This window comes from Rattus rattus, chromosome 4, assembly GCF_011064425.1.
Source record: "Rattus rattus isolate New Zealand chromosome 4, Rrattus_CSIRO_v1, whole genome shotgun sequence".
Lineage (NCBI taxonomy): Eukaryota > Metazoa > Chordata > Mammalia > Rodentia > Muridae > Rattus > Rattus rattus.
This window is the reverse complement of record NC_046157.1, coordinates 120,008,428-120,027,291: the sequence shown is the minus strand read 5'-3', so window position 1 is coordinate 120,027,291 and position 18,864 is coordinate 120,008,428. Positions and strand designations below refer to the sequence as shown.

General features: G+C 37.5%; 1 protein-coding gene across 3 annotated transcripts in view; it reads right to left on the bottom strand.

Moving 5' to 3' along the window:
* Nucleotides 1–18,864, bottom strand: part of Tpp2 (tripeptidyl peptidase 2) — a 73,137-nt gene that overhangs the window by 29,203 nt on the left and 25,070 nt on the right. For all 3 annotated transcript variants that reach the window (XM_032901034.1, XM_032901035.1, XM_032901036.1), the window contains exons 8-16: nucleotides 18,464–18,540; nucleotides 15,773–15,900; nucleotides 14,393–14,492; nucleotides 10,848–10,996; nucleotides 9,441–9,556; nucleotides 8,618–8,786; nucleotides 7,656–7,813; nucleotides 6,935–7,011; nucleotides 4,912–5,018 (exon numbers count right to left, since the gene is read on the bottom strand). In XM_032901034.1, the coding sequence (XP_032756925.1) occupies nucleotides 4,912–5,018; nucleotides 6,935–7,011; nucleotides 7,656–7,813; nucleotides 8,618–8,786; nucleotides 9,441–9,556; nucleotides 10,848–10,996; nucleotides 14,393–14,492; nucleotides 15,773–15,900; nucleotides 18,464–18,540 (1,081 nt within the window). The remainder of the gene's footprint in view (nucleotides 1–4,911; nucleotides 5,019–6,934; nucleotides 7,012–7,655; nucleotides 7,814–8,617; nucleotides 8,787–9,440; nucleotides 9,557–10,847; nucleotides 10,997–14,392; nucleotides 14,493–15,772; nucleotides 15,901–18,463; nucleotides 18,541–18,864) is intronic.

Genomic DNA, 18,864 nt, shown 5'->3' with positions numbered 1-18,864 from the left:
GGATAATAGATGGAAAACTCCAACACAAGGAGAGAAATTACACCCTAGAAAAAGCAAGAAGTAATCCTCTTGCAGTAAAACCAAAGGAACAGAACACACAAATGTAATTCTATCTCTAACAACAAAAATAACAATAAACAATCACTATTTCTTAATAACTCTTAATATCTATGTCCTCAATTCCCCAATAAAAAGACAAGAACTTACACACTGGACAAGTAAGGAGGACCAAGCATTTTGCTGCATACAGAAAACACACTTCAGAGACAAAGACAGAAACTACCTCAGAGTAAAACACTGGAAAACAATTTTTCCAAGCAAATGGTCCCAAGAAACAAGATGGAGTAGCCACTGTAATATCCAATAAAATCGACTTTCAACCAAAAGTTACCAGAAAGGATAAGGAAGGGCACACTTCAGACTCATCGAAGAAAAAAATCCACCAAGATGAACTCTCAATCCTGAGTATCTATGCTCCAAATGCAAGGGCACCTACATTCAGAAAAGAAACCTTACTAAAGCTCAAAGCACACATTGCACCTCACACAATAATAGTAGGAGGTTTCAACACCCCACTCTCATCAATGGACAGATCATGGAAACAGAAACTAAACAGAGACATAGAGAAACAGAAGCTATGAACCAAATGGACGTAACAGATATTTATGGAACATTCCATCCTAAAACAAAAGGATATACCTTCTTCTCAGTACTTCATAGTACCCTGCCCAAAATTGACCATATAATCGGTCACAAAACAGGCCCCAACAGATACAGGAAGATAGAAATAATTCTATGCACTCTATCAGATCACCACAGACTACGGCTGGTCTTCAATAACAAAATAAACAACAGAACACCCACATATACATGGAAGTTGAACAATGACCTACTTAATGAGAACATGGTCAAGGAAGAAATAGAGAAATTAAAGACGTTTTGGAATTTAATGAAAATGAAGACACAACATACCCAAACTTATGGGACACAAGGAAAGCAGTGCTAAGTGGAAAAGTCGTAGCTCTGAGTGCTTGCAAAAAGAAACAGGAGAGAGCATATGTCAGCAGCTTGACAGCACACCTCAAAGCTCTAGAACAAAAAGAAGCAAGTATACCGAAGGAGTAGAGGGCAGGAAATAATCAAACTCAGGGCTGAAATCAACCAAGTATAAGCAAAAAGGACTATATAAGGAATCAACAAAACCAGGAGCTGGTTCTTGGAGAAAATCAGTTATTAAAAATCTCTCAACCAGGGTTGGGATTTAGCTCAGTGGTAGAGCGCTTGCCTAGCAAGCGCAAGGCCCTGGATTTGGTCCCTAACTCTGAAAAAAAAAAAAAATCTCTCAACCAAAAAAAGTCCTGGACCAGATGTGTTTAGTGCAGAATTCTATCAGACCGTCATAGAATACCTCATACCAATACTGTCCAAACTATTCCACAAAATAGAAACAGAAGAAGCACTACCCAATTCCTTCTATGAAGCCACAATTATACTTATCCCTAGACCATAAAAAGACCCAACAAAGAAAGAGAACTTCAGGCCAATTTCCCTTACAAATATCGATGCAAAAAGATTAAATAAAATTCTCGCAAACAAATCCAAGAACACATCAAAATGATCATCCATCATGAGCAAGTAAGCTTCATCCCAGGGATGCAGGGATGGTTCGATATATGAAACTCCATCAACGTAATGCACTATGTAAACAAACTCAAAAAAAAAAAAAAAAAAAAGGATAGAGAAAGCATTTGACAAAATTCAATACTCCTTCATGATAAAACTCTTGGAAGATTAGGAATTCAAGGCCCACATCTAAATATAGTAAAAGCAATATACTGCAAACCAGTAGCCAACATCAAACTGAATGGAGAGAAACTTGAAGCAACCCCACTAAAATTAGGGACTAGACAAGGCTGCCCACTCTCTTCCTACTTATTCAATATAGTACTCTAAGTCCTAGACAGAGCAATCAGAAAACGAAAGGTCAAAGGGATACAAATTGGAAAGGAAGAAGTCAAAATATCCCAATTTGCAGATGATATGATAGTATCCTTAAGTGACTTCAAAAGTTCCACCAGAAAACTACGAAGCCTGATTGATAAACAACTTCAGCAAAGTGGCTGGATATAAAATTAACTCAAACTAGTCAGTAGCCTACTTCTACTCAAAGGATAAACAGGCTGAGAAAGAAATTAGGGAAATGACACCCTTCATAGTAGTTCCAAATAACATAAATACCTTGGTGTGACTCTAACCAAGCAAGTGAAAGATCTGTATTACAAGAACTTCAAGTCTCTGAAGAAAGAAATCAAAGATGATCTCAGAAAATGGAGAGATCTCCCATGCTCACGGATTGGCAGGATTAATATAGAAAAAAATGGCCATCTTGCCCAAAGAAAGGATTCAATGCAATCCCTATCAAAATTCCAACTCGATTCTTAATAGAGTTAGAACGAACAATCTGCAAGTTCGTTTGGAATAAAAAAACACCCAGGATAGTGAAAACTATCCTCAACTATAAAAGATCTTCTGTGGAAATCACCATCACTGACTTCAAGTTGTATTACAGAGCAATAGTGATAAAAAACTGTATGGTATTGGTACAGGGACAGGCAGGTAGATCAATGGAATAGAATTGAAGACCCAGAAATGAACCCACACACCTATGGTCACTTGATCTTTGACAAAGGAGCCAAAACCATCCAATGGAAAAAAAGCAGCATTTTCAACAAATGGTGCTGGTTCAACTGGAGGTCAGCATGTAGAAGAATGCAGATCGATCCATTCTTATCACCTTGTACAAAGGTCAAGTCCAAGTGGATCAAAGACCTCCACATTAAACCAGATACACTCAAACTAATAGAGGAAAAAGTGGGGAAGAGCCTCGAACACATACATGGGCACTGGGGAAATTTTCATGAACAGAACTTGAATGGGTTATGCTCTAAGATCAAGAATCAACAAATGGGACTTCATAAAATTACAAAGGTTCTGTAAGGCTAAGGACACTGTCATTAGGACAAAATGGCAACCAACGCATTAGGAAAAGATCTTTACCAATCCTACATCCGATAAAGGGCTAATATCTAATATATACAAAGAACTCAGACTCCAGAGAATCAAATAACCCTATTAAAAAATGGGGTGCAGAGCTAAACAAAGAATTCTCAGCTGAGGAATATCAAATGGCTGAGAAGTACATAAAGAAATGTTCAACATCCTTAGTGTTCAGGGAAATGCAAGTCAAAACAACCCTGAAATTACACCTCACACCAGTCAGAGTGGCTAAGATAAAATACTCAGATGACAACAGATGCTTGCGAGGATGTGGAGAAAAAGGAACACTCCTCCATTGCTGGTGGAATTGTAAGCTGGCACAACCACTCTGTAAATCAATCTGGAGGTTCCTCAGAAAACTGGACATTGAACTGCCTGAGGATCCAGCTATACCTCTCCTGGGCATATACCCAAAAGATGCCCCAACATACAACAAAGACACATGCTCCACTATGTTCATCGTAGCCTTATTTATAATAGCCAGAAGCTGGAAAGAACCCAGATGCCCTTCAACAGAGGCATGGATACAGAAAATGTGGTCCATTTACACAATGGAATATTACTCAGCTATCAAAAACAATGACTTCATGAAATTCAAAGGGAAATGGATGCACTTAGAAAATATCACCCTGAGTGAGGTAACCCAATCACAGAAAAACCACACATGGTTTACACTCACTTTTAAGTGGATGTTAGCCCTAAAGCTCAGATCACTCATGGTACAATCCACAGACCACATGACGCTCAAAAGAAGGGCAATTAAAGTGCGTATCCTTCAGTCTTTCTTAGAAGGGGGAATAAAAATATTCATAGAGGAGGAGGAATGGAGACAAAGCTTGAAGCAGAGAATGAAGGGATGGCCATTCAGAGCCTGCCCCACCTGGGGATCCAATCCATATACATACATCCACCAAACCCAGACAATATTGCTGATGCCAAGAAGTGCTTGCTGACAGGAGCCTGATATAGCTGCCTCCGGAGAGCCTCTGCCAGAGCATGACAAATACAGAGGCAGATGCTCACAGCTGATCACTGAAATGAGAATTGGGGTCCCCTAGTGGAAGAGTTAGAGAACTGATTGAAGGAGGTAAAAGTCTTGCAATCAACCCCATAAGAACAGTAATACCAACCAGCTCCCAGGACTAAACTACCATGTACACATGGACTGACCCATGGCTCCTGCTGCATGTGTAGCAGAAGATGGCCTGGTTGGGCACCAATGGGAAGAGAAGCTTTTGGTCCTGCTAAGGCTGACCCCTCAGTATAGGGGAATGTCAGGGCCTGGAGGTGGGAAAGGGTAGGTGGTTGGGTGGGGGAACACCGTCATAGGAAAAGGGGGAAAGGGAATGGAATAGGGAACTTATGGATGGGAAACCAGGAAAGGGAATAACATTTGAAATATAAATTTTAAAAAAATCCAATTAAAAAGAAAAAACAAAAAAACAAAAAACGAGTATGAAGGTTACCTTAACATAGATAAACACTTTATAATTGTTTACTCTTACAGAAGAGGGTAAGTAGTATCAGTTAAGACAGAAACGCCGCTACATAAAACCAGATGTTCCAAGTTAAATAGTAGTCTACACCTGAGCCCAGACTCATTCCCCCAAAGCAGGGTCATCTCACGACTTCATTCTACCTCTTCCTCAGTAAGTTAGAATTTTCTAAGGTACTCTACAGAAAAGCCCTCTAGAAGCAGCCCTCCTAAGGGCCTACTATAGACATAAAAGATATAAAGAATAACTCCTGAGAACTCTCAGGAGGAAATCAACATAATAATAGCACATCACCAGCAGTTCACAAATTCTCTAAAAGGTTTAAAAAGTAAAAACATCACGGACAAATTTTACTTACCAGCCCAAGTTGCCCCCTCAGGAACCTCAACAAAATGTCTTCGAATCTGACCAGGTTTAAAATGTACATCTGTAAAGGCTAGATCATAATGTGATGATTCATTTACTCTGAAAATTAAAAAAAAAATTAAACATGATATTCTAAAAATCAAACTATACATATAAACAATATGGTCATCAATTCTAGATGTTATCCAGCAGTGGCAGGCAGGAGACCAGCTTGCTAACAATAACCTCAGGAAGCTGCGGGTAAGTCAGTAACAACTGCATGTACAATACTCCCTCATTCTGTAACACAGCAGTAGATACAACCTTTGACAGCAGCACACAGATGTTTCTTGACACAGAAACAGTAAAAAGCTTATGCTGTCTCCCATTAAAGCAATTTTACAAAATTCCAGACTCTCAACTCTGATTTCTAAAAAAAAAAAAAAAATTCTCAGATAAGGTTTCTCTTGTGTATCTCCTAGCTGTCCTGGGACTTCCCTTGTAAACCAGGCTGACCTCAAATTCACAGGAGATCTGCCTACCTCTGCCTCCCAAGTGCTGGGATTAAAGGCATACACCGCCACACCCAACCATGAGTTTCCGATGTTAAAATTGAATTATATTTTGTGTCAGTGATAGTCTTACAGATGTATGAGTAATACATAATAAATTAAGTCCCCCCCCCTTGCAGTTTTAAAATGCCCCAAAGACAAACTACTTCCATAAGCAATCCAAGAAATGTAAACATCAAATGGGTAACTATGTGTTATGGAAATAAAACACAGGTTGCAATTACATTGTCTTTAATTTTACAAATAAGAAATGAGTACCTCCTATGTATGAGGTACTGTTATTTGTAGCTAGAAATATTCCAATGAGTAAAATATAACCCTTTCTTTGCTCTATAACAATTGGTGGGGAGAGAAAAAACATTTAATATAGCAAGCTCCAAAAAGAAATTGAGAAAAACAGAAGAATGGTTACATCCTAAGAGTGAGCCTGCAGATTGTTGAAAGTCTTGTCTAAATTCCCACTGATCTTACACAAAATATATAAGGGAGAATTTAACTGTGATGTAATTTTCCCATGTACATGCCATATTTTAATCTTATCAATTTTATCCTATAGGCCTCATTGGCTGAGGCCTATTACATAATTAATATTTAACTCAAATACCTCCCCAATGGTATTAGACTGTGTAAATACATCTTACATCCTCAGAGGACTTGCAATCAAATGATACTTATTAAATTTTAAAAAATTGAACCACATTAGCTGAAGACTGTCCGGGAGTTTGCAAAACATTTCAAATACAGAAGGAACTCCCCTCACCTAGAATGACCAGAAATAAGTCTGCCTATGTAACAGACAGGCAAATGAAGCAAAGAAACCAGTAGTGCAAATGCATAAATACCAAGGAAACCATGAGTGTCAGGAGAGAGAGCTGGCTAAAAATGTATTACTTTGGTTACTCAGTGATAGGAAACCATCTGGGACTGTAATTTTAAGTTATTCTTGTGGGCTTTTTAAGGACTGTAAACCTGATCCTTAAGGAATGCTCCTGGTGTGTTTAAAGCAGGAAGTTATATTATCAAAGTTAAATTTCCCGATTCCAGAATGCTTAAATGGAAAGAATAAGGCTGGAAGTAGAAAGTAATTAGAAGCTTCAGGAGAGCATATTCACAGACACAGGAAGGTAAAGCAGGGTGCAAAAGAAGAGGATGAAGAATCACTACTGAGTGAGAAGAGAGGTAAAATAAAGGCAGAAACAGCCTCTCAGTTGGGCAATATGGAGTCAGTGGTAGTATGGGCAAGACATTTCAATAGAAGGTGGGCAGATGCCCTCAACTAATAAAAGAAACAGCATTGCTAACTATATGCCGACTAGAATGCTAGCTAGGAGCAGAACCTAGTTGCCTGCTTCTGTCCTAATCTTTCTAGTTACTTACTTCTGGGCAATCCTCCAAAAATCAATACTATATCATATATAGGCATTAACAATTTATACATAATAATAAGCTAAACATCTTACTTACTTTGCTGCTATAACTGCAGTGATTGGAACTCTGAATAAAGGACCTGCATTGGGGGATGCTATATCATACCCACATACCTTGAAGAAAGAATGGTAAGTTTCAACATCCATGAAAAAAGTTGCAGAACAGGAAGCAAAAGGTGTAATGTAAGCATAGAATAATCTAATCTTAAAATTTAAAGGTCAAACAGATAAGTTTATACTAGATTACTGACATTAACTCACATAATAACCCAAAGTCCCCAAAATTACATAGCAAATCATGACTGAGTTGAACAGGTAATAAAGTATCAAGTTAAAAAAAAGGCATTTTATTACTCTCTATCACAAACAAAAACTTAGCACTATAAATACTTTTGTACAAAGATTAATTACATGATACTATTCTGTTTATTTACAACTGCCACATTTAACAAATGTTTCCTCTAAATAGTAAATAAAGCTAACCACAGCACCAAATTTAGCTACACTGAACAATTAACAAAGTACTGAGGCCTGATCAAAAAGTCTTTGCTATCTGTATCTCCCCCTATCCTTCTTCACAGAAGGATGCAACACTATATAACTGCTTAAATGGATACAGAAAAGCTAGAAAATCTAGCAAGTGAAAAGGTATATGGTTGCTTTTTTTAATGAGAGAGAAAACAACAATTCAGGGATTGTTCATTTTCACCTTTTAAAAAATTTCAAAGAGAAAAGAAAAGCAGTAGATGTGACAATACCTCTGTATAATGTAACCCTTCTCTTAAGCCCCTGGGGTCCACACGTATGTTTATGTGCCGACATTGATTCATGAGTTCCAAATGGCTGGGACATTGAACCCAAGATGAATTTGAAGTTAAAGCTAAATGAAGCTGGAAGGATATTTTTTCAGAGTTTTCTGGCATTTAAAAAAAAAAAAAATCAAAATTAAACTCAGAATTTCCTCTTTTCCCTGAGAAGTTCTATTAAGAAAATTTAGTTCAGTCAATTGTATAATTCATTAGACAGGACACACAAATTATAACAAACAAAAATGCAGCATCTTCTCGTCATTCACGCATATTTTCACCCAACACTGCTAAGTCTTATAAACATCTTTTGTATCACTGCTCATAGAGATCAAGCAGCTGACTAAAATAAACTGCCAGATATAAAAGGACAATTCCTCACCTCCCCACAGGTATGTTTACTTCCAACACTCACCTGAAGCTCTGTCTTCTATTTCAAGGAATGAGACATGGACAGAAAATTAATCTGTGATTTTATTACAGGCATAATAAAAATATGGGCCACTGAAGGCCTGGGTCTACTCTTTTCCTCCATTGTCAAGATGCTGACTTAACTGCCATGGTCGTGGGGTCTCTAATATTTTCCACCAAATCTATTAAGTTTTAAAATAATCATTTGTTAATTTGTATCTTCTCCTAAGAACAGTGAGTGGTCATGACAAATCCTTCACAGTGGTTGCCTAAGTCCACCAGAAAACACAGATATTTACATTACAATTCATAACTGACAAAATGACAGTCATAATTTAATGGTTGGGGGTCACCACAACATGAGGAATTGTATTAAAGGGTAAAAGTATTAGGAAGGTGGATAACCACTGCTTTAAAACATTAGACAAGCTGCATTCTTTTATTTACCATTCATTTAAGGCACAAACACAAATGTTTCTGCTTATTGCCACCCTAGTACTCACCTGTGTTCTCTGGAAATACAGGCTCAATGCCAACACCATGATCTGAAGGAGCAGCCACCTGAACAGGATCTCGGAGGTAGATGCCACGGTTATTTCCAACTGTAACTGTAAAACCTAATCTGTTAGCAAATGATGTATTCTGAATGAGGTAGTCATAAGCTTTGTCAACCTAAAAGAATATAAACGGTAACATGTAAATGGCTAGGTGAAGAAAATATTTTATTGCAAATTATGAATCAATTACATTTCAGCTATATCAAAGCTAATTTCTATATTCACATCTCTAAACTAAATCAATACCACAGTTAAGATGGCAAACCAGCTTGGCAGTGGTAGCCCATGCCTTTAATCCCAGCATGTGGGAGACAAAGACAGGGAGATCTTTATGTTTGGAAGCCAGCCTGGTCTACAGAGCTAGTTCCAGGACAGCTAGGGCAACAAAGAAACCCTGTCTCGAAAAACTGAAAAAAGAAATAGAAAAAGAAAAAAAAATAATAATAAAGAAAATACCATTCTGATGATCTTCTACTTCAGTCTGCATTCCGTTATTCTCATGTGATCTAAGGTCACTCAGTAACTTATGCCTGACCAAACCAATGCTTACTTTTACCACTTTGAATTTCTAATCTCTATACACCCTCAATGTTTCTTTTACTTAAATGAAGCTAATCTCTTTTACCTATAAAGAGTCTTTGTGTTCTTTTTTATTATAGTTCTATAATGGCCACATCTAGAGTTGAGACATGCTGAATCACCATTACAGAGCAATATTTACAACATTATCTCAATGCTTTCTAGTTATTTTGTACACAGACAATAGTACCTGAATAATTCCATGTCCTTGGGCAAATACTTCTATATTGTCAGCTTTTATTGCAGTGTTTTCTAGAGCTCTTCTGACTGAGTGAACAGTATAGTCAACATTATTTGCTTTCAGCCCTAAAAACAAACAATCAAAAACCTAAGAAACTAATGTTAATGAACTCACTAGTTGAAACACTCCCCCTTCACCAAGATTTTAACATGTACAATCTTCTGTTGTCTCCTTTTAACATTCACTTCCAAATGTTTTCTTAAAAATTAAACAGTTGATTTAAACTGCCTGCATCACACAAATACTTTTAAGAAAAAAAAAATCATTGCATGCCAACCTCCAATCACATCAATGCAAGCTATGTAGATACGACATGGATATACCAAGCAGGCATCTTAGGGCATTCTAATGGCACTTTCTTTAAAATATCATAGATTCAGCACTACGGCTGACAACAGTAATTTTCAACTCAATTCTATTTTATAATCACCAGTGGAACTTAAACAAATCAAAAACACCGGACATGTTTCATGGCAGATCAGAATCTTCAAAGACTATGTACCATGTGATTACAGTGTATAGCCAGATTTCAAACACAGAAGGCTATTGCCAACATATTACTCATTGTTAATGAATACTATACTATTTTTGTCCTCAAATCCTTCAAATGTTACCATTTAGATATTGTAATATGCAAAAAACCACAAAAACATAAACAAAACAAAAAAAAAAACAAGACCAATTAAGTACCCCATAAATGCAAACTAAGGAATTAATAATCACATCCATGAAAATCCAGAAAAGATGAAAGTCCATTAGGAACAACTGGTAAATCAGCTATGAAGAATATGAGTTTTCAAATATGAAACATGGCAGAAAGGATTTTTAGGCAAAAAAGTTGAATATGCAAAGAGAGACATATGACCTTGAAATATTTGGTGAGTTTGAAGGAGTAGAAATGAGTAGAGCCTAGGATTTGTCCTGGAGGTCTGACTCCCCCTCAGGTGACTACTGACTACGGAGAGGAACTAGAAGAGGCAGGTGGAAAGTAAGACCTGAAGAGGACAGGTTTGAGGCAGAAGTCTGAGTTCTAAGTGACACCCTATTTAATACTGTACAACATTCAACACTTGGTAATGTAGTATAAACATTCTGAATTTGTTTATAGTCTGCATTCTGCAATAAATTCCCCATCATCTTTTGATATTCTATCCATTGATTTAGCTCCAGAACTAAAATACTATTTGATAATCATTAATAGTAGTCAATACAGTTTATTTCCTGAATGACTGAATATACACTCAAAAGATTATTATCCCATGAATCATTTTCTACTTTATTCTATCAACTCTCACTATGAGAACTTCAGAAAGCATAGCCTACAATACAGAAGAGAAAAGTATGCAATATCCTTACCTGAAAGTACCAGGGCAATGCCACCACAGGCATTGGGGGAAGACATTGATGTCCCATTCATTAGCTGAGTCCCCCTCAATGTCCAGTTAGGCACAGAAGCAATAGCACCTCCTGGTGCACTGATGCTCACACCAAGGGCCCCATCAGCACTAAACAGAAAAAAGGTGAAGATAGCTGGGCATGAACAATCTTTAAAAGGTCCCAAGTGAGGTCCTAAGTGATACCATAATTGCAGTAATTATAAAAGAAAAAAGACAGAAGACAGAAATATTATTATGAGGCAATAATGGAAGAAAAATGACCAAACATTGCTAATTTCTCAACACATTTTTTTTTCCTTTTAAGTGAAATGTTTGTGCCTATGTATCTATGTGTATGTAAGAAAGGCATAGGGGTCAGCTATTTGAATGTCCTAACCCTTTAATGAAGGTATTTCTTTTACATATATCAGAAAAGTTTCACTTTGTCTAACAGAAACATAACATCCCTTTATATCTAATTTTAAATTTTCTAAAGTTTAAAGTTTGACAGAGGGTTTTTCTATGTAGCCCTGGCTATCACAGAACTCATTCTGTAGGCCAAACTTGTCTTGACCACAGAGATCTGACTGTCTCTGCTTCCTGTGTATTGGGATTAAAGGCATGCAAAACCACCACCACCTGAAACATTAAAGAATTTTAAAATCATACTCTGTGTGTGTGTGTGTGTGTGTGTGTGTGTGTGTGTGTTTTCACACAGAGGGAGGAAAGGAAGGAGGGATGGGGAGAGAGAGAAGAGAGACAGAGAGGTAGAGAAACAGATATGCTGTTGGGAGTGGGCCATAAGCTGGTGTCATGGTCTACCTGTGTAGGTCAGAAGACAACTTACAGGATTTGGCTCTCTCCATTATATGGGGCCTGAGGATGAAACTCTGAGGTATGTCTTGGCAGTGAGCACCTTTAATCAGTTATCTTACCAGCTGTAAGATCACAATAGCACCCAGCACAGCTCTATTCTGTACCTCAAGTAAAGATATGAGACATGCTATTTCCCCACAGAGATTGTTGAATTTCCTTTCATGATCCTTCCCCAAAGAGAGTCATTTTTTTTAAAACCCCTAGTTAAGAACCTTGCTTACAATATCTGCAGCATCAACCAACAGTCACAATGAGAGCTAGTTATTTAGCAACCAGAAGAAGACAATTACACAGAGTCAAAAATGTACTGATTTCCTATTGGTTTTAAACTAATTTCTCACTATCCTTTGTTTAAGTTGCTAATCTAAAAATGAATTTAATGAAGAACCAACAAACAAAATTTGGAAATTTGGAAAAATATTTTCTGTGGTTACTTTTAATTGTCAACTTGACAGTCTAGAATCATTTGGCTAGAACTGTAATGAGTAACTGTCTAGATTGGGTTGGACTGTGGGAATGTATGTAGGTGACTAATACAAGACCCAGCCTAAAGATGGGTGGTGGCACCATTTCCTGTGGCAGAGCCCTGGAATGAAAATAGTGAACTCAGAACTACAAAGAAACATGCATTCCTCTCTGTTCTCCCAAGCTTCTGAACCCATGACTTCCCTGGTCTGATGGACCTTATTTGGAACTGGGAACTAAAATAAACCCTTTCTCTCCTAAGTGGGAGGGTCTTTTATCCATCAACAGAAAAGGAAACAAAGAAACTAGTACTGAGAAATGGTGACAAAGCTGTGGTAAACCTCTTTGGAACTGAGTAATACGTAAGATTTTAGAAAATTTAGGCTAGAAAAGCACTGAATACTATGGGAAAAGCTTAGTGGAATCTTCTTGTAGGAATTTGGAAGATAAAACTGCTGAGAAAAAGTAGACTGTAGAGATCTGGCTCATGAGTTTTCAAAGGGGAACAAATATTCTACCAAGAACTAGGAAGAGGTCATTTGTATAATATTTTGCCCAAGAAGCATGCTGGAATACTTGTTTTGTAAAGCATGATGGGGTAAGTTCAAAGCCCGCTTCGACTGCATAGAAAATTTCAAGGCAGAATAATATTCAAGCTGGTGCTAAAGCAGCAATTATAATTCAGAGATTAGCATCTTCAAAATGAAACCTATGTTAAACTGGGACAAAAAGAAGGGTACTCTGAGGACAATATCACACCCTCAAAGGCTCCATTACATAGTGATATGAATTAAGCCTAAGATGACATGTAGCTGGGGGTTCCTTTAAAAAAAAAATCACCGGCATGATCCAGAGCCCTTCTGGTCCCACATCTACCTGCACTCTTTGGCAATTAGTCTGTAGATTTTACTAAAATAATTCTTTGTGCGTTAGATTTGGTTTTGATGCTGAAGATCAAATCTAATCCTTACATCTGCTAAGCATACAGTCTGTAACTGCACTATCATATGAAGAAACTCCTCAAATTTTCTACAGCAAATGACATTTGCCAAGGCTAGCTTAAATAAGTTCTTAATACTGTTTTTATTTTAACTATAATTTCATTTTAAATTTCAACCTAAAACTTGTAATCTAGAAATCAGATTTAAACGTAATTTAGTAATTTTTACATTAACTGAACATAAACTTTTTGTATTAACTGAACATACAGGCTTTGTGAACAGGATTTTTTTTTTTTGAAAAATTTAAAAATTTTTATTACTTTTAAGTGTGTGTGTGTGTGTGTGTGTGTGTGTGTGTGTGTGTGTGTGTAGGGCGGGCAGGGTATCAGGTTCTCTGATGAGTTGTAGCCAGTTGTGAGCTGACCGACATAGGTGTGGGAAACTGAACTCAGGTCTTCTGTAAGAGTTCTTGCTATGTATTCCTAGTTGCTGAGCCATCTCTTCAGCCCATACTTTAGATTCTCATCTATAGCTATTGTTACTGGCATCAGATGGATGGAGTAGAGCAGCCTATGATGATGGTACCACACAGACTTTCCTTATACATCACAGATTAGTTTAGTGTAGTAAATTAGTTCTAAACCAAAACATGCTCATATTTGACTCCATGCACTCCTCCATATAGAACTTCTTCCTATATCTTAACATTCAGTGAATTCTTCAAAACTATGACCTCCTCTAGATTAGGTTTAACCAACCGATCTTACTCCTATTGACCCACCATCTGACAATGTCAGTTGCTGAATCAAAATCAAAATTCTTCTAAATCATTTCCAAAGAAATAAAGTGATAAATTAAAATGGACTTCCTTTTTTAATCAGGTGTCAGTACCCAGAGGTCCTAATGAGGTAGTATTAATTTAACTTATATAATCTCTTAATAAAAAAAAGTTCCTAGAATCAGACACAAATAGTGCAGATGTTAAAAAAAAAAAAAACTTGTCAATCAGAAGCTTTTTGCTTATAGATCTCACCCAAAATGCTCAAAGTAGTTTACAACTTGAAAATGAACATAGGATCTGTTACCATGAGCAGTTATGAAAGCACATTTGTTTTACCAAAGTTTCAACATCAAAATTTGCTCAAAACAAGGCTATCAATAATTTTTATCTACTAGCCACCCTCCCAACAGTGTAAAGTTTAATCAAGTACATGCATTACTTCCAATAATTACTTGTGCTTACCTTGGGCCTCTAGAAGACCATGTATATTGATTTGCAGGTAGTTTCTCTCTCAGTGAATACTCTGCAACCATCATATCAGGAGAAACATAAGCTCCAACACCTATTAGGATGGATTTTGCCATTAACAAAGGGGAACACAATTCATCTCATGCATCCTAATTTTTTCCCAGTGGAATACACTATGCTTAATATGTACATTAGCACTCTCTCTCTTGTAAATGTTAAAAGAAACCATTTACTACAGAAACAAAGGAAGTTTATGTTATACTATGTACACTGCTTTTATACATATAAAAATAACTTCCAGGATTAGCATGTGCATTAAAAAATTGCCAAAAAGTGTGTAGATAATTCTGTTAAACCACTTTTGTAGGATGATGTAATTATATAGGTGAGGGCTGGTACAAGTTAGATCAAGGCCATGATTGGACAGTAAAAGAATAAGGCAGGGACAAAGTTTCTGTAGGGAGGAAGAGAAGGCGAAAGAATCAAAATGGAAACAGAGAAGGACAACCCAGATCCAGGTGGTCCTGAATTGCCAAGGTAACTGGGATGGATGTCTACAGACAGACTATCTTATCTAGGTGGGCGGTTTATATCCTTATCAATTGGTTGTGAGTGTATCGTGTGGATGTACTATACACTGAGTATTTAACACATAAATCTGGTTTTTGGGTTACAGTCTGTTGACTCCTGATATTACCGGGTATCTGGGACCAGAGTTCCCAGCTGGCCAGGGTGACTAGCAATGGGAGCGGAGAGACCACTGGGGCCAGAAGATAACTAGGCTAACGTGGTGTGGTGCCACACTGAAGCCAGCCACCACTGAGATAAATTAAGGTTAGTTCTATATGGCCCTACAGTGCAAGAACTAATGCCAGGAAGCCACTGCCTGAGTCTGAGAGTACCAGGGGTCCAGCGTGCAGCAGTGACATGCAGGAAGCAGTCGTGCCCTTTTTTAATTAAACCGAACACACTTTTCCTAAATTACAATAAATTCTGGGTAACACAGTTCTTCAGACTTTCCTAGGAACACATTTAAGGTATATGTGAAGGTATGTTCAACCCGTGGCTCACAGGACACACGCAGCCCACAAAAACTGTAAGCTTACTTAAACCATTATGAAGGTTTGTTTATGTAACTTGACTCTATAGATGAAAACTTCCTGTCACAATGACTGAAAGTACCTTCAGTGTTTCATATACAGGATATGACATAATAATCGATTTAACAGTGGTTTACTGTTTGATTTATATACTTTTGGATACAGGGTGTCTCTAGTATCATGGGCTAACCTCAAACTTGTGCTTTCCTTCTTTAGTCTCTTGTTTTGCTTGTATTTAAACAAATCTATTTCTGAAATTGTAGAGCTTACTAACCTATCACGCTGGAAGTAGTTCCTCCTGGACAACCCACTGTAGAAAGGCATGGACCATTATTTCCAGCACTTGAAACATAAATTGTATTATGTTTCCATACTGCTTCATTAATTACTTCACAAATTCTCCTGCAAAAGAGAGAGAGAGAGAGAGAGAGAGAGAGAGAGAGAGAGAGAGAGAGAGAGAGAGAATTACTTTGAGCAAATACAACTTCCATATTTAATTTATAACCAAACAAGTAACATTGATTCCAAGCCATGTAACTGACAACAGCTTTATATGAGGAGATGTGTATCAGGTACATTCAGTTATGTGATTACCTATACATGGACAGGTAGGTTATTAGTAGGACACAATGCTATTACAACTGCTATACTGAAGTTGAGCTTCATGAAAGTGGAAAATCAGATTAAATGGAAGAATAACATAAGATATAGCCTGGGTGATGGTGCACACCTTTAGTTCCAGCCCTCCAAAGGCAGTAAGAAAAGTAGCTTTATGAATTTGAGTTCGATATGGTTTACATAGAGACATCCAGGCCACCCCAGGGTAAATAGTGGGACCCAGTCTCAAAAGAAGCAAGCAAGCAAACAAACAAAACCTAATGTGGGAAAACAAACAAACAAATCAAAAAGCCCCTAAACCTACAGAGCACTAAAATATTAACAGGGCTTGTGAAGTGTTAACATTGAGAGAAAAATGAAACTGAACAAAAGAAAACAAAACAAGTGACTCCTGCATGCACTTTGACTCGAGATTACTTGACTAAAAAAGCTAGCTAGTATCTTTAGTGACAAGTTACATGGCGGGTGGGATAGGGAGAGACCAATGGAAAACCTAAGAAATTTAAAATCTAAGAAATCTAGTTAAAGATTGACAACAAACAAGAGAGTTTACTGGCATTATTGTTAAGGGAGATGTTAGATGAATGAAGAAATTGGAGATTATAAATCATCCAGCTCTAAAGGGCCTTGCAAAACCCAATGTGTAACGTCTAACAAGAAGTACAAGTTTAGTTATCAACACACAGCAGTGGGCTAAACCCGACTTTGACTCCAGCTCCAGTGAACCTACTGCCCTCTTCTGAGCTCCAGAAACGCCATGCACAACTGAAACACACACACACACACACACACACACACACACACACACACACACACACACAGAGAGAGAGAGAGAGAGAGAGAGAGAGAGAGAGAGAGAGAGAGAGATGAGAATGTAAGTATAACTGGCAAAGGAGAAAAAAAATCACTCAGCTGAAAAAGATAGATGACAAGGGTTAAAAGTGCACTACAAAAAGAAATGGTGAAAACTGGCAGGGAATATATTACAAGGGCAATAAAGAAACCCAATTACCTACAAAAAAAAAAAAGTGAATCATTTGTTAACAATAAACAACAGCCTCTAGGTTGTTAAAGCTTCCCTTTTCATAGGACCTTAAATATAGCTTTACATACTTGGGTGCTGTGAGTGATACAGACACTGATCACTAAGTAAATGCTCTAAATATTTCAGATACATATAAAGGAAAAGAGCTAAGGTATATCAAGTTAAGGCCAACACCGCACTTGGAAGAAAGGATGTGGATGACATATGCAACAGTTTCCTCTGAGGTCGAAATGTTTCATGCTGAAGTGAAGCTCCTCCTTATGCAGGAAGGTAAACAATTCAAAAAGGTTCCTTCAGGAAGTCCCTAAACCTGACTAAATTCACTAGCCCCTCCTTGCCAAAGTAAGCAACGAAAGCTGGGAGTTTCTCTAAGAAGAATGAAGTTAAACTGCTATGAAGATACTCAAAAAAGCTAGACTGCAAAGTACACTCTGAGACCAGAACAGCTGCTTGGGCTAAGCAGAAACCAGCCAATGCACCTGAAAGAGGTTTACACCAACCAAGGCACCTGAAAAGGACACTTCAAACCTGTTAAGCTGCCTGCAGACTATGGAGTATGGTCCCAATTCCCAGCCTTTTTGAGTTTCACCCATGCTAGAGTGGGCTTTGGTGCTGTAGCTGTCTTTGAGCATTTCTGATCCTGTAAATACCCTCTCACCCATACTCCTATAAATAACACCAATTAAACTCACTGGTTCACCAAGGTAGACTTTGATGGTGTCTGAATTTTGGTCTTATGTGTGCCATCTTCCGCGGAAACATTTTGTCACACAACAAAATTTTAAGAAAGAAGGGGATGCAGGACAGAAAGTGGCACAGACTGAGGAGACAGGACAGCTTAACAAGTGGAGCCAACATGTGTAACAACAGAAAGGTTTGTAGATAAGGTCAAGTCACTAAAGGGATAACAAGGAACATATCTGGGCATTTGTCGGGTAAGGACCACTGAGAAATCCCAGGACCTCTGTGAATGAACTATTTTGGTGATGGATGGCCCAACAAATCCAACTTGTCTGGAAGGGAAAGAAAATGTAGAGCAACGACCAATGCCAGGGGGCCTGGAAGGTTTTGAGTCTCAGAACCACACTATGGAGGAGTGACTGTGCTTGGAATAGTCTGGCAAACTGCAATGATGAGACCTGGCATCAAAGACATGACATGGGCGTGAGAATCTGACCTACAAAACACAATTTTCTGCTGATCATGGTTATATTTTATTGTAATTTCGGCTCACATACGTACAACATTTGATCATCTTCATTAAGTAAGTCTATGATGTAACAACTGCCAAAAAAAACTTACCCAGAATTTGGCCAATGAGTTGCTTCTCCATAACTGTAGTTGACAAGATCACACTTATGATTTATAACTTCTATCATCTATTAAAAGATTAAGAATCTGGTTTAGGAAGTCATTTTTAGAAACAGATTAACCAGGAAATAAAGTTTATAATCCTATAGTGTCTAGACTAATCAAAAGGTAGCAGGGGAACAAATTCAGTAACCTGCCAGTTAAAAGTGAAACTATTCTTTTTAGAATGGAAGAACCATAAATGAAAATGAGTAGAAGCAATACAATGACTGATTAGATTTTAAAGGTACTTAAGTTATATGACAGACAAACATACAGAATATTAAATTTACTAAGGTCTTTCTTTAATTTTCTTTTAGAGTATTGGGTCAAGTTATATATTTTTAAAAATT